The sequence below is a fragment of the Macaca mulatta genome, chromosome 19, assembly GCF_049350105.2.
Source record: "Macaca mulatta isolate MMU2019108-1 chromosome 19, T2T-MMU8v2.0, whole genome shotgun sequence".
NCBI classification, from domain to species: Eukaryota; Metazoa; Chordata; class Mammalia; order Primates; family Cercopithecidae; genus Macaca; species Macaca mulatta.
Window position 1 is genome coordinate 13,416,535 of NC_133424.1, and position 20,498 is coordinate 13,437,032.

The following is a 20,498-nucleotide window of genomic DNA, read 5'->3' on the forward strand; positions in this document are numbered from 1 at the left end:
GCGCCTGTAGTCCCAGCTACTCGGGAGGCTGAGGCAGGAGAATGGCTTAAACCCGCGAGGCGGAGCTTGCAGTGAGCTGAGATCCGGCCACTGCACTCCAGCCTAGGCGACAGAGCAAGATTCCATCTCAAAAAAAAAAAAAAAAAGAAAAGAAAAATCAAAATAATCTTCAAGAAAGATATACAGTGAAAAAATCTTACTCCTACCTTTGTTCTCCATTGCCCTATAACCCTGAAATATGATTATATAGTTTTACTTTGCCACTTTTTTTTTTTTGAGACAAAGTTCCACTCTTGTTGCCCAGGCTGCAGTGCAATGGTGTGATCTTGGCTCATTGCAACCTCTCTTTCCTGGGTTCAAGCGATTCTCCTGATTCAGGCTTCCAAGTAGCTGGGATTACAGGTGCCCACCACCACGCCTGGCTAATTTTTTTGTATTTTTGGTAGAGACGGGGTTTCACCATGTTGGCCACGCTGGTCTCTAACTCCTGACCTTCAGGTGATCCACTCGCCTTGGTCTCCCAAAGTACTGGGATTACAGGCGTGAGCCACCACACCTGGCCTTTGCCACATTTTTTTTTTTTTTTTTTTTTTTGAGACGGAGTCTCACACTGTCGCCCAGGCTGGAGTGCAGTGGCTGGATCTCAGCTCACTGCAAGCTCCGCCTCCCGGGTTTACGCCATTCTCCTGCCGCAGCCTCCCAAGTAGCTGGGACTACAGGCACCGCCACCTCGCCCGGCTAGTTTTTTGTATTTTTTAGTAGAGACGGGGTTTCACCATGTTCACCAGGATGGTCTCGATCTCCTGACCTCGTGATCCACCCGTCTCGGCCTCCCAAAGTGCTGGGATTACAGGCTTGAGCCACCGCGCCCGGCCTGGCCTTTGCCACATTTTTTAACACAAAAACATACAATACATATTGCCTGTTGCATTTTTACACTTCATAAAATACTTTAGAGAACTTTCTAAATCCCTAGACAGTTTCCTCATTATTTTTAACAGTGGCACAGTGTTTCTTTATATAACTACCCCACATGTGTTTGTTTGGCTAATTTAACATGTGGATTATTATTTCCAATCTCACAATGAGCAAGATAGTAGATATACCATTTTTCACATGTGCAAGTATATCTGTAGCATAAATTCAAAAGTGAAATTGCTGAGTGAAAGGGAACATGTATTTGTAATTCTGATCTGTACCAAACAGTAATTTACACTCCCAACAGCAAGGTATGAAAGTACCTGTTCATGGCCGGGCGCGGTGGCTCAAGCCTGTAATCCCAGCACTTTGGGAGGCCGAGACGGGCGGATCACAAGGTCAGGAGATCGATCGAGACCATCCTGGCTAACATGGTGAAACCCCGTCTCTACTAAAAATACAAAAAACTAGCCGGGCGAGGTGGCGGGCGCCTGTAGTCCCAGCTACTCGGGAGGCTGAGGCAGGAGAATGGCGTAAACCTGGGAGGCAGAGCTTGCAGTGAGCTGAGATCCGGCCACTGCACTCCAGCCTGGGCGACAGTGTGAGACTCCGTCTCAAAAAAAAAAAAAAAAAAAAAAAATAGAAAGTACCTGTTCAGCCAGGCGCGGTGGCTCACGCCTGTAATCCCAGCACTTTCAGAGGCCAAGGCAGGTAGATCACGAGGTCAGGAGATCGAGACCATCCTGGCTAACATGGTGAAACCCCGTCTCTACTAAAAATACAAAAAATTAGCCAGGCATAGTGGCGGGCGCCTGTAGTCCCAGATACTCAGGAGGCTAAGGCAGGAAAATGGAGTGAACCCGGGAGGTGGAGCTTGCAGTGAGAGGAGATCACAGCCACTGCACTCCAGCCTGGGTGACAGAGCGAGACTCTGTTTCAAAAAAAAAAAAAAAAAAGTACCTGTTCATCCACATATTTGCCCATAGAGGGTGTCAGGTTTTGGATTTTTTTTCTCCCAATCTACTAGGTGAAAAATGGTATTTTGTGGTAATTATAATTTGTCTTTCTGTTATTATAAGTGAGATTGAGTTTTTTTTTTTTTTTTTTTTTTTTTTTTTGAGCTGGAATTTTGCTCTTGTTGCCCAGGCTGGAGTGCACTGCCGCGATCTCAGCTCACCACAACCTTAGCCTCCTCTGTTCAAGTGATTCTCCTGCCTCAGCTTCCCGAGTAGCTGGGATTACAGGCATGCACCACCATGCCCAGCTGATTATATATTTTTAGTGTAAATGGGGTTTCTCTATGTTGGCCAGGCTTGTCTCGAGCTCCTGACCTTAGGTGATCCACCTACCTTGGCCTTCCAAAGTGCTGGGATTACAAGCGTGAGCCACCACACCCGGCCGAGATTCCTTTTTTATTTTTTATTTTTTTCTCTTTTGAGACGGAGTCTCACTCTGTCGCCTAAGCTGGAGTGCAGTGGCGTGATCTCTGTTCACTGCAAGCTCCGCCTCCCGGGTTCACACCATTCTCCTGCCTCAGCCTCCCGAGTAGCTGGGATTACAGGCACATGCCACCACACCCTCCTGATTTTTAAAATTTTCAGTAAAGACGGGGTTTCACCATGTTAGCCAGGATGGTCTCGATCTGACCTCGTGATCCACCTGCCTCAGCCTCTCAAAGTGCTGGGATTACAGGCATGAGCCACTGCACCCGGCCCAAATCTTTTAATATGTTTAAGAGCTACAACTGGCTGGGTACAGTGGCTCATGCCTGTAGTCCCTACTCTTTGGGAGGCCAAGGCAGGCAGATTGCTTCAGTCCAGGAGTTCAAGAACAGCCTGGGCAAGATGGCAAAACCAAATTACTAAAATTAGCCTGGCGTGGTGGCATGTGCCTGTTGTCCCAGCTACCTGGGAGGCTGAGGCAGGAGAATCACTTGAGCCCTAGAGGTGGAGGCTGCAGTGAGCACCACTACACTCTAGCCTGAACATCAGAGTGAGAACCTATCTCGGCCGGGCGCGGTGGCTCAAGCCTGTAATCCCAGCACTTTGGGAGGCCAAGGCGGGTGGATCACGAGGTCAGGAGATCGAGACTATCCTGGCTAACATGGTGAAACCCCGTCTCTACTAAAAATACAAAAAACTAGCCGGGCGTGGTGGCGGGCACCTGTAGTCTCAGCTACTTGGGAGGCTGAGGCGGGAGAATGGCGTGAACCCGGGAGGCGGAGCTTGCAGTGAGCCGAGATCACGCCACTGCACTCCAGCCTGGGAGACACAGCGAGACTCCGTCTCAAAAAAAAAAAAAAAAAAAAAAAAAAAAGAGAACCTATCTCAAAAAAAAAAAAAAAAAAACTCTAACTGTAATTTGTAATTGACTTTCCTCACCTACTTTTTTTCTCTTCAATTGTTAGGCTTTTGTTATTGATTTTTGGGAACTCTTTATATATTTATATATTAGGGTGACTATTTTGTAGGTTTCCTGCTATCTTTTCTAAAGGAAGAAAATGAGAATATGTCTTCAGCGTCAGTCTTGGGTTCAATTCCTGACTTTCTCTTTCATTATGGCACTTGGATGAAGGACTTTCTCATCCTTTCTGTGCCTCAGTTTCTCCATGTGTAAAATGAAATTAAAAGCATCCTACCGTCATGATGATGATGGAGGTGTGGTCTTCATCTTTTCCCTGAAGGGCCGCAGCAGCAAGGCCAAGAAACCTCCCGGGGAGAATGACTTTGACACCATCAAGCTCATAAGCAACGGTGCCTACGGGTGAGCCACCCGGGGCTCTGGCGGGGGGAGGGTGGCGGAGGCCGGGTGTCTCGGAGGTGACGGCCGGTCCTCGCTCTCTCCCCCTGCAGGGCTGTTTACCTGGTGCGGCACCGTGACACACGGCAGCGCTTTGCCATGAAAAAGATCAACAAGCAGAACTTGATCCTCCGCAACCAGATCCAGCAGGCCTTCGTGGAGCGCGACATCCTCACCTTCGCCGAGAACCCGTTTGTGGTTGGCATGTTCTGCTCCTTCGAGACTCGGCGCCACCTCTGCATGGTCATGGAATATGTGGAAGGTGTGGCTGCCTGTGGGGCCGCAGGGAAGATGGGCCATGCTCACTGGTCAGGGCTGCGGGGTGGCCTGCTTGAGCCACATTCACCATATTGATTAGTCAGCCTGTATGTTTATCCATCTATTTATTTCTGCAGTCGTTGATTTGTCCATCCATTCTCCCTATATATTTATTCAGTCATCTATTGGTTTATTTGTTTTTCATGTCATTCAATATAGATATATTCAGTCTGACCCATTATCCATCCATCTATCCTTCTATCTACTGATTTGGTAATCTATCTGTTTTTCCATCCATACATCCATGAACCTCTTTATTTTTATTTTATTTATTTATTTATTTATTTATTTTTTGAGATGGAGTCTTGCTCTGTCGCCCAGGCTGGAGTGCAGTGGTGCAATCTCGGCTCACTGCAAGCTCCGCCTCCCGGGTTCACGCCATTCTCCTGCCTCAGCCTCCCAAGTAGCTGGGACTATAGGCGCCCGCCACCTCGCCCAGCTAGTTTTTTGTATTTTTTATTAGAGACGGGGTTTCACCGTGTTAGCCAGGATGGTCTCGATCTCCTGACCTCGTGATCCGCCCATCTCGGCCTCCCAAAGTGCTGGGATTACAGGCGTGAGCCACCGCACCTGGCCATTTATTTATGTTTTGAGACAGAGTCTTGCTCTGTCACCCAGGCTGCGGTGCAGTGGTGCAATCTCGGTTCACTGCAACCTCCGCCTCCCGGGCTCAAGCGATTCTTATGCCTCAGCCTCCTGAGTAACTGGGATTATAGGCCTGTACCACCACACATGGCTAATTTTTCTATTTTTAGCAGAGACAAGGTTTTGCCATGTTGACCAGGCTGGTCTTGAACTCCTGATCTTAAGTGATCTGCCTGCCTGGGCCTCCCAAAGTGCTGAGATTACAGGCATGAGCCACTGTGCCAGGCCTATTATTTGTTTATTTATTTATTTATTTATTTATTATTGAGACGGAGTCTCGCTCTGTCACCCAGGCTGGAGTACAGTGGCGCAATCTCAGCTCACTGCAAGCTCCGCCTCTGTGGTTCACACCATTTTCCTGCCTCAGCCTCCCAAGTAGCTGGGATTACAGGCATGTGCCACCATGCCCGGCTAATTTTTTGTATTTTTAGTAGAGACGGGGTTTCACCGTGTTAGCCAGGATGGTCTCGATCTCCTGACCTCGTGATCCGCCCACCTCGGCTTCCCAAAGTGCTGGGATTACAGGCGTGAGCCACCACGCCCGGTCCTATTTATTTATTTTTGAGACAAGATCTCACTCTGTTGCCCAGGCTAGAATGTGCGATCACAGCTGTGCGATCGCACAGAAGGTGCGATCACAGCTCATTGCAGCCTCAAATGCCTGGGCTCAAGCAATCCTCCCACCTCAGCCTCCCAAATATCTGGGATTATAGGTGCAGGCCACCACACTTGGCTAATTCTTGGGAGGCCAAGGCGGGCAGATCATGAGGTCAGGAGTTTGAGACCAGCCTGGCCAACATGGTGAAACCCTGACTCTACTAAAAATACAAAAATTAGCCAGATGGCACAGTCCTATAATCCCAGCTACTCGGGTGGCTGAAGTGGGAGGATTGTTTAAGCACGGGAAGCAGAAGTTGCAGTGAGCCAAGATCGTGCCATTGCACTCCAGCCCTGGCGACTGAGCAAGACCCTGTCCCACAAAAAAAAAAAAAAAAAAAGTTTTTTTTGGTTTTTGTTTCTTTTGTTTGTTTGTTTTGTTTTTTATGCAGTCTCCCTGTATTGCCCAAGTTGGTCTCCAAGTCCTGGGCTCAAGCAACTGTCCTGCCTCAGCTTCCCAAAGTCCTGGGATTACAGGCACAAGTCACTGAGCCCATCCCATATACCTGTTTATTAATTCACCTTTCCATCTATCCCTCAATTTATCTATGTGGTTGTCCATCTGTTTATCCATCCGTATGTCTGTTTACCATTACACACCTATTTTTCTTGTTTCTTTTTTTTTTTTTTTTTTTTTTGAGACGAAGTCTCGCTCTGTCACCCAGGCTAGAGTGCAGTGGCCCAATCTCGGCTCACTGCAAGCTCCGCCTCCCAGGTTCAAGCGATTCTCCTGCCTCAGCCTCCTGAGTCGCTGGGATTACAGGCGTGAGCCATAGCTCTCAGCCCATATATTGTTTTTAATCCATCCGTGCATGGATTCACCCAAATGTTAATCCATCTATTGTCCAAAAACACACATGCTGTGGCTATTAGGACACATACATGATCCCTGGGGCCTCAGCTATGCCTCCTCCAAGACTTCCAGTCAACTATCCAGTCACTCAGCAAACGCTTCCTCATCATCTCTCTCATGTCACATGCTGTGCTAGGTGCCAGTGACACAGAGGGGGCCCAGGCAAACACATCTCCCTCTCATGGAGGTTCCATTCTGGTCTGTATAGACAGACAATAAACAAGCAGAGCAAGCCAAAAGGGATAAGGACATTTTATTTATTTATTTATTTATTTATGGAGTCTTGTGCTTTCACTCAGGCTTGAGTGCCATGGCGCGATCTTGGTGCACGGCAACCTCCATCTCCTAGGCTCAAGCGATTCTCACGCCTCACCCTCTTGAGTAGCTGGGACTACAGGTGCGCCACCACCATGTCCAGCTGATTTTTGTATTTTTAGTAGACATGGGGGTTTCCCCGTGTTGGCCAGGCTGGTCTTGAACTCCTGACCTCAGGTGATCAGCCCACTTGGCCTCCCAAACTGCTGGGATTACAGGCATGAGCCATCACGCCCAGCCAGGACATTTCATAGTGAGGACATGAGGTCCCTGAAGCTGGAGGAGGTGATGGGGAGGCAGGCAGGGAGCTTCTCAGAGGCCTAGGTTATGATGGGGTAAGTGACCTGTTAGTACAAAGTCTCTTAGGTGACAATTTGGATTTGGAGGAGGGGAGGGGAGGGGAGGGGAAGGGAAGGGAAGGGAAAAAACAAAAAGCAAAAAACTACGCTCCAGTGGCCTTCTCCTCCCCTCCCCTCCCCTCCCCTCCCCTTCCTTCCCTTCCCATCCCTGATGGAGTCTCGTTCTATTGCCCAGGCTGGAGTACAGTGGCGCATCCTTGGCTCACTGCAACCTCCGCCTCCCGGATTCAAGCGATTCTCCTGCCTCAGCCTCCTGAGTAGCTGGGACTACAGGCACGCGCCATCACACCCACCTAATTTTTGTATTTTTAGTAGAGATGGGGTTTCATCATGTTGGTCAGGCTGGTCTCAAACTCCAGACCTCATGATCTGTCTGCCTCAGCCTCCCAAAGGGCTGGGATTACAGGTGTGAGACACCGCGCCCGCCTTTTTTTTTTTTGAGATGGCGTCTCACGCTGTCACCCAGGCTAGAGTGCAGTGGGGTGATCTCAGATTACTGCAACCTCCGCCTCCCAGGTTCAAGCGATTCTCCTGCCTCAGCCTCCTGAGTAGCTAGGATTACAGGCATGTGCCACCACATCTGGCTAATTTTTGTATTTTTAGTAGAGACAGATTTTCACCATGTTGGCCAGGCTGATCTTGAACTCCTGGCCTCAAATGATCCATTGGTCTCGGCATCCCAAAGTGCGGGGATTACAGGTGTGAGCCACCACGCCCAGCCTTGTTTTGTTTTATTTTTAGTGCATTGTTCAGGCTGGAGTGCAGTGGTGTGATCACAGCTCACTGCAGCCTTGAACTCCCGGGCTCAAGCGATCCTCCCACCTCAGCCTCCCAAGTAACTGAAATTACAGGCAGGCACCACCATGTCCAGCTAATGGAGGGTTTTAAGTAGATTTGATATGATCAAATTTATGCTTTAAGAAAATCCATTTGGAGGCCATTATGGTAGCCTACGACTGTAAGCCCAGCACTTTGGGAGGCCGAGGTGGGCAGAACGCTTGAGGTCAAGAGTCCAACACCAACCTACCCAGCATGGTGAAACCCTGTTTGTTTTTCTTTTTCTTTTTCTTTTCTTTTTTTTTTCTTTTTTTGAGACAGAGTCTCTCACTCTCCCCCAGGCTGGAATGCAGTGGTGCCATCTCAACTCACTGCAAGCTCCACCTCCCAGATTCACGACATTCTCCTGCCTCAGCCTCCCGAGTAGCTGGGACTACAGGTGCCCGCCACCACACCTGGCTAATTTTTTGTATTTTTAGTAGAGATGGGGTTTCACCGTGTTAGCCAGGATGGTCTGGATCTCCTAACCTTGTGATCTGCCTGCCTTGGCCTCCAAAGTGCTGGGATTACAGGCGTGAGCCACTGCACCCGGCCTCTTTTCTTTTTTTTCTGAGATGGAGTTTCGCTCTTGTTGCCCAGGCTAGAGTGCAATGGTGTGATATTGGCTTACCGCAACCTCCACCTCCAGGGTTCAAGCGATTCTCCTGCCTCAGCCTCCTGAGTAGCTGGAATTATAGACATTCACCACCATGCCCCGCTAATTTTGTATTTTTAGCAGAGATGGGGTTTCTCCATTGTTGGTCAGGCTGGTCTCGAACTCCCAACCTCAGGTGATGCACCTGCCTCGGCTTCCCAAAGTGTTGGGATTACAGGTGTGAGCCACTGTGCCCGGCCAATGAAACCCTGTTTCTACTAAAATTACAAAAATTAGCCAGGAATGGTGGTGCATGCCTATCATCCCAGCTACTCCGGAGGCTGAGGAACAAGAATCACTTGGCTGGGTGCGGTGGCTCACGCCTGTAATCCCAGCACTTTGGGAGGCCGAGGCGGGTGGTCACGAGGTCAGGAGATTGAGACCATCCTGGCTAACATGGTGAAACCCCGTCTCTACGAAAAATACAAAAAATTACCTGGGTGTGGTGGCAGGCACCTGTAGTACCAGTTACTGTGGAGGCTGAGGCAGAAGAATGGCGGGAACCTGGGAGGCGGAGCTTGCGGTGAGTCGAGATTGCGCCACTGCACTCCAGCCTGAGCGAGAGAGAGAGATTCTGTCTTGGAAAAAAAAAACCGCTTGAACTCGGGGGCGGTGGGTGAGGGGAGGTTGCAAGGGGCCAAGATGGAGCCACTGCACTCTAGCCTGGGTGACAGAGCCAGACTCTGACTCAAAAAAAAAAAAAAAGAAAAGAAAAAGAAAAAATTAAGAAAAGAAAATCCATTTAACTCCTGTGGACAGAGCAGGATCAGGAGAGTAGGAGGTAGGTGACTTCTGTAGTCCAGGCTCATTGCAGAGGAGAAGGAGAGAAGGGGGCTGAATCAATATCTCTATGGTGAGTTCTGAGTACACAATAAATGTGCTCAAATGCAGATTCCTGGGCCCCACTCTCAGAGAGTTTCTGAAACCCAGCAAAATCTCGCAGAAAAGACAACAGAAAAAAGAAAGAAATATACTAGCTTTCTTGGTCATTGGTGATTGAAAAACCAATTATTACCTTCAGGAATGGCTGGATCTAGGCACTCAAACCATTCCATCAGGAACCTCTCCATCTCTTGGCTCTGTACTCTAACATGTGGGCTTCCTTCTAGACAAGCCCTTATCTAGCAAGGTTGCCGTCTAGCAGATCTCAACTTACATTCTATGAGTGTAGCAATTCTTTTTTTTTTTTTTTTTTTTTTAGACAGAGTCTCCCTCTGTTGCCCAGGCTGGAGTGCAGTGGCATGATCTCGGCTCACTGCAAGTTCCACCTCCCGGGTTCATGCTATTCTCCTGCCTCAGCCTCCCAAGTAGCTGGGACTACAGGTGCCTGGCACCATGCCCGGCTAATTTTTTGTATTTTTAGTAGAGACGGGGTTTCACTGTGTTAGCCAGGAAGGTCTCGATCTCCTGACCTCATGATCCGCCCGCCTCTGCCTCCCAAAGTGCTGGGATTACATGCGTGAGCCATCATACCCGGCCGAGTGTCGCAATTCTTATGGGAAAAGAGTGAAAATTCCAAGGGCTGAGTCACTGGAGCAACTTGGGTTACATACTGACCAGTTGCTGCACCTGGAAGGAAATCTAGCCTTTGTAAGAAAAAAAGGAAATAGATATTGAGAGACTGAAATACCAACGTCATTTACAGTAAATCTGGTGGAGGGGCGGGTGCAGTGGCCAACACTTTGGGAAGCTGAGGCAGGAGGATCCTTTGAACCCAGAAGCTGGAGGCCAGCTTGGGCAACACAATGAAACTCTTTCCACAAAAAACTTTTTTTTTTTTTTTTTTTTTTTTTTTTTTTTTTGAGACGGAGTCTTGCTCTGTCACCCAGGCTGGTCTGCAGTGGCGCGATCTTGGATCCCTGCAACCTCTGCCTCCCAGGTTCAAGCCATTCTCCTGCCTCAGCCTCCTGAGTAGCTGGGATTACAGTTGTCTGCCAACACACCAGGCTAAGTTTAGTATTCTTTTTGTAGAGATGGGGTTTCACCATATAGACCAGGCTGGTCTTGAACTCCTGACCTCAAGTGATCCACCTGCCTTGGCCTCCCAAAGTGCTGGGATTTCAGGCGTGAGCTACCACACCCGGCCTTGAGCAATTTTTAAAAAATCAGCTGGGCATGGTGGCTCACATCTGTAGTCCCAGCTACTCAGGAGGCTGAAGCAGGAGGATTGCTTGAGCTAGGAGGTCGAGGATGCAGTGAGCTGTGATCTTGCCACTGCACTCTAGCCTGGGCAATGGAGTAAGCCCTAAGACCCTGTCTCAAAAAAAAAAAAAAAAAAAAAAAAAAAAAAAAAAAAATCCAGTGAAGGCCAAGAATCTGCATCTAAGGCTCCCAGCTCCAAGGTTCAGACACCATGAGATAGAGGGCTGTGCTTCCAGATGCAGTTGATAATTGGGCAGCCTTCCTTCCCCAACTAAATGTCACCTCCTCTAACAACTGCCTGCATGACCCATCCTCTGTTTGAGTCTCCATCCCTTTGTGAATAAGATGAGCTGATGACACCAACTTTGGAGGACAGCTAAGAGGACAAGAAGAACCCAGTATGGCCGGGTGCGGTGGCTCAAGCCTGTAATCCCAGCACTTTGGGAGGCCGAGGCGGGCGGATCACAAGGTCAGGAGATCGAGACCACAGTGAAACCCCGTCTCTACTAAAAATACAAAAAATTAGCCGGGCGCGGTGGCGGGCGCCTGTAGTCCTAGCTACTCAGGAGGCTGAGGCAGGAGAATGGCGTGAACCCAGGAGGCGGAGCTTGCAGTGAGCCGAGATCGCGCCACTGCACTCCAGCCTGGGCAACAGCGTGAGACTCCGTCTCAAAAAAAAAAAAAAAAAAAAAAAAGAAGAACCCAGTAGAGGGTCGGGTGCGGTGGCTCACACCTGTAATCCCAGCACTTTGGGAGGCTGAGGCAGGCAGATCATGAGGTCAGGAGATCGAGACCATCCTGGCTAACATGGTGAAACCCCGTCTCTACTAAAAATACAAAAAATTTAGCCGGGAGTGGTGGCGGGCGCCTATAGTCCCAGCTACTCGGGAGGCTGAGGCAGGAGAATAGCAAAAACCTGGGGAGGCGGAACTTGCAGTGAGCCGAGATCGCGCCACTGAACTCCAGCCTGGGTGACAAACAGTGAGAATCCATCTCAAAAAAAAAAAAGAAAAAAAGGAAAAAAAAAGAGAAGAACCCAGCAGAGGACCTGGAGAGAGGGAGGCCCCTCTCAGAGCCTCAGTTTCCCTTATCTGTAAAATGGGTACATAACATGGGAAGTTGGTGCTATGGTGCATGCTCTCTTTACATGGGCCCATTTCCTGGCCTGCAGGCGGCGACTGTGCCACTCTGCTGAAGAATATCGGAGCGCTGCCGGTAGAGATGGCCCGCATGTACTTTGCCGAGACGGTGCTAGCCCTGGAGTATTTGCACAACTATGGCATCGTGCACCGCGACCTCAAGCCTGACAAGTGAGCTTTGACCTTTCCCATCACTCCCTCTCTGCCCCTTGGGAGGCCAGGAGGCAGAATGGACGGGCCTCATCCCTGAGACCCCGCCTGTGCCTACAGCCTCCTTATCACCTCCATGGGTCACATCAAGCTCACAGATTTCGGCCTTTCCAAAATGGGGCTCATGAGCCTCACCACCAACTTATATGAAGGCCACATCGAGAAGGACGCCCGGGAGTTCCTGGACAAACAGGTGTGTGTGCGGGCATGGGGGTCGCTGCGGGTGGAGTGACCCGGCAGGACCTCGGGAACCCAGGGCCTGGTGGGGGGCACAGCTCTCCCTCGAGGGCCCTCCTGTGGCCAGGGCGTGGGCTGACAGCCTGCCCCCAGGTGTGTGGGACTCCAGAGTACATCGCGCCCGAGGTCATCCTGCGTCAAGGCTACGGCAAGCCAGTGGACTGGTGGGCCATGGGGATCATCCTCTACGAGTTCCTGGTGGGCTGTGTGCCCTTCTTCGGAGACACGCCAGAGGAGCTATTTGGACAGGTCATCAGTGGTACGTGGCTTTGCAGTGCACAGGGGCAGGGCGTGGTGTGCACGAAGAGATGGACAGGCCCAGTGTTCCAGGGACTTCAAAGCCACCCCCCAGAGGATTGCTTGTACCCAGGAGGTCAAGGCTGCAGTGAGCCATGATCGTGCTACTGCACTTCAGCTGGGTGACACAGTGAGATCCTGTCTCCAAACAACAACAACAACAACAAAAACGCCCCTAAACTCCGTTTTGTTTTACAGATGACATCCTGTGGCCCGAGGGGGATGAAGCCCTACCCACAGAGGCCCAACTCCTCATATCCAGCCTCCTGCAGACCAACCCTCTGGTCAGGCTTGGGGCAGGTAAGTCTGCCATGCAGAGGAGCTGAGGGTCCACTGATGGAGAGCAGGACTCCAAAACCCCAGGCCCAGCCTGTGCTGTGGCCCCGGGGCGGAAGACATGGGGGGCGGGGCTCGGCTGCTGGGTTGGCCATCAGCTGTGGCTGGAATTCCTTCCCTCCCAGGTGGCGCTTTTGAGGTGAAGCAGCACAGTTTCTTTCGAGACCTGGACTGGACAGGGCTGCTGAGGCAGAAGGCCGAGTTCATCCCCCACCTAGAGTCGGAAGATGACACTAGCTACTTTGACAGTGAGCTGGGACACCAGGCACGGCCTGGGTCGAGGGGTGGGATCCGGGAAGAGGGACCCTGGGGTAAGTAAAGCCTGGGATAGGGCCCGGCTAAGTACTTAGATGTGATGCCTAGGTGCAAAGGTGGTATTTTGGCGGGGGCGGACTTTATCAGGGGCGGGGCCAATGGGGCGGGGCTGACATGGGATGGGGCCCAGGCTGAAATGTAGGTAAGAACCTGAGATTGGGGTGGGTGTGGGGCGTGGACTGGGGTGAGTTGTGAGCTTGGGCCTGTAACTGAGCTAGAGAGAGGTACTAGCCCTCAGAATGGCCTGGGGTGAGGCCAGGGTGCAGAGCACTGTAGGTGGAATCTGGGGGCGTGGCATCTTTGGAGGCGGGGCTAGACGGTGCCACTGAGAATGGGGCAAGGACCTAGCCTGGGAGCGGAGACTAAATTAAATACACTAATGAGGCACGGACGTGGCCTGACCTGAAGACTTGTAAACCGGGCTTGAACCAGGACTGGGCTCCTGCGGGGATGTGATATGAGGAGGAAACACGTACCCGCAGTCACAGCCCATACCCGCTCCCCAGCCCGCTCAGACAGGTATCACCATGTGAACTCCTATGACGAGGATGACACGACGGAGGAGGAGCCCGTGGAAATCCGCCAGTTCTCTTCCTGCTCTCCGCGCTTCAGCAAGGTGGGCCAAGGCTGAGTGTGGGACAGGGCGAGACCTCGGGAGGGATGGGACTTGGAGAGACAGTGAGAAACAGGTTCCCTGGTGCCCAAGGTTTCAGGAGCGGGAAGTTATTGATGGGTGGGAGTCCGGAAAGTGGTAAGACCACGCGACAGGCAGTTTCGGGAGTCTATGGGACGGGCCTTTGGCATTGAGTGGAATCTAACAGGAATCAGGACAGTTGTGCAGATTGAGGCCATGGTGGGGCGGGGCTAGGTCTGGGCGGGGCGGGGTCAGGACGTGGGAATGAGGCCAGCAGCAAAGGCGGGGTAAGCCCAACAAGGGTGCTTTTATTTATTTATTTATTTATTTATTGATAACAGGCAGAGAAGCCATAGGTTTTGCTTTGAGAAGCAACTTGCAGAGGGGTGCAAGGTCTAGCCTGGGTGAAGGAGACATAAATTAAGGGGGTTGCTGGGAAGATGGGGTGTGTAGAGAGCAGACTGGTCAGGGCATTCTAGGGACAGAGTGTAGAATAAAACGCAGGGCCTAACTTTGTGGGGTGGGGCCTGAACTGAAGAATTGTAGGTTGGCGGACCATGCACAATTGGTCGGAGCCAGGCCTCGGAGGGTGGAGTGCGCTTTGCGGGGATCCACTGCCAGGAAGATGATTAGCTCTGGAGTCAAGGTGGAATCCGGGCTGGACTTGCCTCCCACCACCACCTACAGGTGTATAGCAGCATGGAGCAGCTGTCACAGCACGAGCCCAAGACCCCAGTAGCGGCTGCAGGGAGTAGCAAGCGGGAGCCGAGCACCAAGGGCCCCGAGGAGAAGGTGGCCGGCAAGCGGGAGGGGCTGGGCGGCCTGACCCTGCGTGAGAAGACCTGGAGAGGGGGCTCTCCGGAGATGTGAGCAGGGTAACGGCGGAGTTTGGGGGCGGGGTTGAAGGGGGCGTGTCTTCCCTGACCACGCCCCCTCCGTGCAGCAAGCGATTCTCCGCGTCCGAGGCCACTTTCCTGGAGGGAGAGGCCAGTCCACCGTTGGGCGCCCGTCGCCGTTTCTCCGCGCTGCTGGAGCCCAGCCGCTTCAGCGCACCCCAAGAGGACGAAGATGAGGCCCGGCTGCGCAGGCCTCCCCGGCCCAGCTCCGACCCCCCGGGCTCCCTGGATGCACGGGCCGCCAAAGAGGAGACTCAAGGGGAAGGCACCTCCAGCGCCGGGGACTCCGAGGCCAGTGAGTGCCCTATCGTGCTACCTTCCCCAATGTCCTACTAGTCATATAGTGAGCATCCCATGAGCCTGTTGCTGTTTGTGAAAGACTTCACGTACTATTCACATTCTAATTTAGGATTTTTTTTTTTTTTTTGAGACAGAGTCTCACTCCCTCACCCAGGCTGGAGTGCAATGGCTTGATCTCGGCTCACTGCAACCTCCACCTCCTAAGTTCAAGTGATTCTCGCATCTTAGCCTCCCAAGTAGCTGGGATTACAGGCGCGTGACGCCACCTCCGGCTAATTTTTGTATTTTTAGTAGAGACGGGGTTTCATCATGTTGGCCAGGCTGGTCGCGAACTCCTGACCTCAAGTTATCTGCATTCCTTGGCCTACCAAAGTGCTGGGGTTACAGGCGTGAGCCACCGTGCCCAGCCCTATTTGGGATTCTTAACATTAGAAACACCCCAATGCCATGGTCAGTCAGTGATACAGTCTTATACAGACTATGTCTCTATATGAGCAGCAGTGCGGGATGCAGGTTACCTGCTCAGATGAAACTCACCATACATCAGGGGTAAAAAGTGGGAAGAGCATTCCAGGCAGGGAAACAGCATGTGGGAAATCCCCGGCCTTGGACTGATTCCTAACACACCTGCTTTCTGTTGCAGCTGACCGCCCACGCCCAGGTGACCTCTGCCCACCCTCGAAGGATGGGGATGCATCAGGCCCAAGGGCTACCAATGACCTGGTTCTGCGCCGAGCGCGGCACCAGCAGATGTCAGGGGACGCGGCAGTAGAGAAGAGGCCTTCTCGAACTGGGGGCAAAGTCATCAAGTCAGCCTCAGCCACTGCCTTATCTGTCATGATTCCTGCAGGTAACGCTGGGCCCCTGCCCCCCCGCCATTTGAGGCAGGACAGACCAATGAAAATGCTGCATATTCCCTGTCCACCGTGATTGGCTCCAGGCTGGACCAATGAGAGGCTGCTCTGCCACTTACACTTGGGAGGAGGGAGGAGCAGATACAGGGAGATGTGTGTCTTCTTGGTTCTGATTTCTGACCACGGTTGTATGTCTGTAGTGGACCCACATGGAAGCTCACCCCTTGCTAGTCCCATGTCTCCACGATCTCTGTCCTCCAACCCATCCTCACGGGACTCCTCACCCAGCCGGGACTACTCACCAGCTGTCAGTGGGCTCCGCTCCCCCATAACCATCCAGCGCTCGGGCAAGAAGTATGGCTTCACACTGCGTGCCATCCGTGTCTACATGGGTGACTCGGATGTCTATAGTGTCCACCACATTGTCTGGGTGAGTACTCATGGGTGGAGTCTCTATCACAGAGTGGAGGCTTGGGGGGAAAAGGCCCCTCCAGCTCAAACCAGTTAGCCTGGGTGAGACACCTCTGTGACCCTCTATCCCTCTTCCCTCTCTGAACCTGTTTATTTTTATTTTTATTTTTTATTTTAGGCGGAGTCTTGCTCTGCCGCCAGGCTAGAGTGCAGTGGCACAATCTTGGCTCACTGCAACCTCCACCTCCTGGGTTCAAGCCATTCTCCTGCCTCAATCTTCCGAGTAGCTGGGACTACAGATAGCCACGTGCCAGCACGCCCAGCTAATTTTTGTATTTTTAGTAGAGACGGGGTTTCACCATGTTGGCTAGGATGGTCTCGATCTCTTGACCTCGTGATCCGCCCACCTCGGCCTCCCAAAGTGCTAGGATTACAGGCGTGAGCCACAGCACCTGGCCGAGTCTGTTTCTTCATCTGCAAAATGGGGAGAATAGTCCAGGCGCAGTGGCTCAGGCCTGTAATCCCAGCACTTTGGGAGGCTGAGGTGGTCAGATCGCTGGAGGTCAGGAGTTCGAGACCAGCCTGGCCAACATGGTGAAACCCCGTCTCTATTAAAAATACAAAAATTGGCCAGGCGCAGTGGCTCATGCCTGTAATTCCAGCACTCTGGGAGGCTGAGGCGGGCAGATCACGAGGTCAGGAGTTCGAGACCAGCCTGACCAACATGGTGAAACCCCATCTCTACTAAAAATACAAAAAAAAAAAAAAAACACCAAAAAACAAAAAAAACCCACAAAAACTAGCCGGGTGTGGTGGCAGGTGCCTATAATCCCAGCTACTCAGGAGGCTGAGATAGGAGAATCACTTGAACCCAGGAGGCAGAGATTGCAGTGAGCCGAGATCGTGCCATTGCACTCCAGCCTGGGTGACAGAGCAAGAGACTCCGTCTCAAAAAATAAAAATAAAAAAATAATTAGCTGGAGGTAGTGGCGCATGCCTATAATCCCAGCTACTTGGGAGGCTGAGGCAGGAGAATCGCTTGAACCTGGGAGGCGGGTGTTGCAGTGAGCCAAGATCACGCCACTGTGCTCCAGCCTGGGTGACAGAGTGAGACTCCGTCAAAAAAAAAAAAAAAAAAAAAAAAAAAAAAAAAAAAACGGGTAGGAATAGTTGTTATTTCTCAAGGTGTTATCAGGATTCTAGTGCATGGAGAACTAAGTGTACTGCATATAAGTTTAGGAGCTTTCCTTGTTACCAATCCCACTAACCCTGCCCCTGTGGGGTGCTCTTTCCCCAGCACGTGGAGGAAGGAGGCCCAGCCCAGGAGGCAGGACTCTGTGCTGGGGACCTCATCACCCACGTGAATGGGGAGCCTGTGCATGGCATGGTGCATCCTGAGGTCGTGGAGCTAATCCTTAAGGTGAGTGCAGGGAAGGAAGCACCCTGGGCAGAGGGTAGGGGAGGCCTGAGCAACCCCTAGCAGAGTATTTTCCCCCATTCTTCCCCCAGAGTGGCAACAAGGTAGCAGTGACCACAACGCCCTTCGAAAATACCTCTATCCGCATTGGTCCCGCAAGGCGCAGCAGCTACAAGGCCAAAATGGCTCGGAGGAACAAACGACCCTCCGCCAAGGAGGGCCAGGAGAGGTGGGCACAGCTGTAAACAGCTTAATCTTTGAGCAGTAGGTGGAACTCAGGCGGGAGGGGCACAGGTGAGGATGGAGAAGGGAAGAGCACGGGAAAGGTGGCGGGAACAAGTGACCAACAAGCAAAGAGAAGAGGACAAACAATTAAGAGGGGCTGCGGGCTGGGCGCGGTAGCTCACACTTGTAATCTCAGCACTTTGGGAGGCCGAGATGGGCAGATCTGGGGATCAAGAGTTCGAGACCAGTCTGGCCAATATGATGAAACCCTGTCTCTACTAAAAATACAAAAATTAAGGCCAGGCGCGGTGGCTCAAGCCTGTAATCCCAGCACTTTGGGAGGCCGAGGCGGGCGGATCATGAGGTCAGGAGATCGAGACCATCCTGGCTAACACGGTGAAATCCCGTCTCTACTAAAAATACAAAAAAATTAGCCGGTCGTGGTGGCGGGCGCCTGTAGTCCCAGCTACTCGGGAGGCTGAGGCAGGAGAATGGCGTGAACCCGGGAGGTGGAGCTTGCAGTGAGTCGAGATCGGACCAGTTTGGATGAGTGTTTGTAGCCAGGATTGGGAGTGGCCTAAAGTTGGGCGGGGCCTGAAGTAGGAGGAGCTAAAGGACGTTCTATCTTGATAGGTGGGTTGTAGCGGAAGAGGGAGGAGCTAGAGAGGTGGGCGGGGCAGAATAGGTTGGTTTTGTTTGGATGCTTGTTTCTAGGTTGGACTAGGAGTGGCCAAAGCGGGGGTGGGGACTGAAGTGGGAGGAGCCAAGCAGCACTGAGCTAAAGGAAGTTCTTTGTCTTGATAGGTGGGTTGTATCTGGAGAGGGAAGGGCCAGAAGGGGTGGGAGGTTACAGTGGTGAGACCGTGAAGTGGGAGGAGCCCTGAGCTCCGGCTTCCAGGTCAAAGACGCTTGGCACCCTCCCTGTCCCACAGCAAGAAGCGCAGCTCCCTCTTCCGGAAGATCACGAAGCAGTCGAACTTGCTGCATACTAGCCGCTCGCTGTCGTCGCTGAACCGCTCGCTGTCATCCAGCGATAGTCTCCCGGGCTCGCCTACGCACGGGCTGCCGGCACGCTCGCCCACGCACAGCTACCGCTCCACGCCTGACTCCGCCTACCTAGGTATTACCTCTTGCACCTGCGCCGGGACCTGGCTGGTGCTCGGGCTGGTGCGCAGGGTGGCCTGGCTGGTGCTCGGGCTGTATTCACTCGCTTCACCTCCTGTCACCTGCAGGCGCCTCATCCCAGAGCAGCTCCCCAGCCTCAAGCACGCCTAACTCGCCTGCGTCGTCCGCGTCGCACCACATTCGGCCCAGCACGCTGCACGGACTGTCGCCAAAGCTCCACCGCCAGTACCGCTCTGCGCGATGCAAGTCGGCCGGCAACATCCCTCTGTCGCCGCTGGCACACACGCCGTCCCCCACGCAGGCGTCACCGCCGCCACTGCCGGGCCACACAGTGGGCAGCTCGCACACTACGCAGAGCTTCCCGGCCAAACTGCATTCATCGCCTCCAGTCGTGCGCCCGCGCCCCAAGAGTGCCGAGCCCCCTCGCTCGCCGCTCCTCAAGCGCGTGCAGTCGGCCGAGAAGCTGGGAGCCTCCTTGAGTGCGGACAAGAAGGGCGCACTGCGCAAACACAGCCTCGAGGTGGGCCACCCGGATTTCCGCAAGGACTTCCATGGCGAGCTGGCGCTGCATAGCCTTGCCGAGTCCGACGGCGAGACGCCCCCAGTCGAGGGCCCTGGAGCGCCCCGGCAGGTCGCCGTCCGCCGCCTGGGCCGACAGGAGTCACCTTTGAGCCTGGGCGCGGACCCATTGCTGCCCGAGGGTGCCTCCAGGCCACAAGCATCGAGCAAGGAGAAGGAATCCCCGGGGGGCGCCGAGGCGTGCACCCCGCCCCGCGCGACGACCCCCGGGGGCCGGACCCTGGAGCGGGATGTCGGCTGCACGCGGCATCAGAGCGTGCAGACGGAGGATGGCACTGGCGGGATGGCCAGGGCTGTGGCCAAGGCGGCGCTGAGCCCGGTGCAGGAACACGAGACGGGCCGGCGCAGCAGCTCTGGCGAGGCGGGCACGCCCCTGGTACCCATTGTAGTAGAGCCTGCGCGGCCTGGGGCTAAGGCTGTGGCGCCTCAGCCTCTGGGCGCGGACTCCAAGGGGTTGCAGGAACCCGCACCCCTGGCGCCTTCCATGCCCGAGGCCCCCAGGGGCCGGGAGCGCTGGGTGTTGGAAGTGGTGGAGGAGCGCACCACGCTGAGCGGGCCTCGCTCCAAGCCTGCCTCCCCAAAGCTCTCCCCGGAGCCCCAGACACCCTCCCTAGCCCAGGCGAAGTGCAGTGCACCCAGCAGTGCAGCAACCCCAGCCCCACCGTCTTCCCTCTTGGGCTCGGGCACCAAGCCTGAAGTGGGGCTGACCTCCCGGTGCCCTGCTGAAGCTCTGCCCCCAGCAGGCCTGACCAAAAAAGGAGTGTCCAGTCCCGCACCCCCGGGACCATAGCTAAGGTGGGCGTTGGCCCTTCGCTGTACAGCCTCCTGTATACATATGTACACATATAAATAAAGTGCGTCCGTGCTGCGTGAGTTTTCTGGGGCTCACTCCAGGCAAGGCGAGACATCATCACACGACCCCACCCCATGCCCAGGTGCTTTTTGGGAGGTGGGACTCCAGTTCTGGTTACCATGGAGAGTGGAAGGAATTTTGGATAGACACCTCCTGTGGTCCCACTTCTGGTCTCACCTCTGCACCAACTGTC

The 20,498-nt window shown here is 53.1% G+C and overlaps 1 protein-coding gene across 3 annotated transcripts in view; it reads left to right on the forward strand.

The window, feature by feature from the left end:
* Window positions 1–20,325, forward strand: part of MAST1 (microtubule associated serine/threonine kinase 1) — a 43,948-nt gene extending 23,623 nt beyond the window's left edge. For all 3 annotated transcript variants that reach the window (XM_077977502.1, XM_015123034.3, XM_015123035.3), the window contains 16 exons: window positions 3,602–3,681; window positions 3,771–3,979; window positions 11,649–11,787; window positions 11,887–12,019; window positions 12,157–12,322; window positions 12,559–12,660; window positions 12,822–12,944; window positions 13,518–13,627; window positions 14,333–14,511; window positions 14,589–14,836; window positions 15,485–15,691; window positions 15,896–16,125; window positions 17,404–17,526; window positions 17,616–17,752; window positions 18,681–18,868; window positions 18,981–20,325. In XM_077977502.1, coding sequence (XP_077833628.1) covers window positions 3,602–3,681; window positions 3,771–3,979; window positions 11,649–11,787; window positions 11,887–12,019; window positions 12,157–12,322; window positions 12,559–12,660; window positions 12,822–12,944; window positions 13,518–13,627; window positions 14,333–14,511; window positions 14,589–14,836; window positions 15,485–15,691; window positions 15,896–16,125; window positions 17,404–17,526; window positions 17,616–17,752; window positions 18,681–18,868; window positions 18,981–20,242 — 3,636 coding nt within the window. In that variant the 3' untranslated portion in view covers window positions 20,243–20,325. The remainder of the gene's footprint in view (window positions 1–3,601; window positions 3,682–3,770; window positions 3,980–11,648; window positions 11,788–11,886; window positions 12,020–12,156; window positions 12,323–12,558; window positions 12,661–12,821; window positions 12,945–13,517; window positions 13,628–14,332; window positions 14,512–14,588; window positions 14,837–15,484; window positions 15,692–15,895; window positions 16,126–17,403; window positions 17,527–17,615; window positions 17,753–18,680; window positions 18,869–18,980) is intronic.
* The last annotated feature ends 173 nt before the right edge of the window (window positions 20,326–20,498 follow it).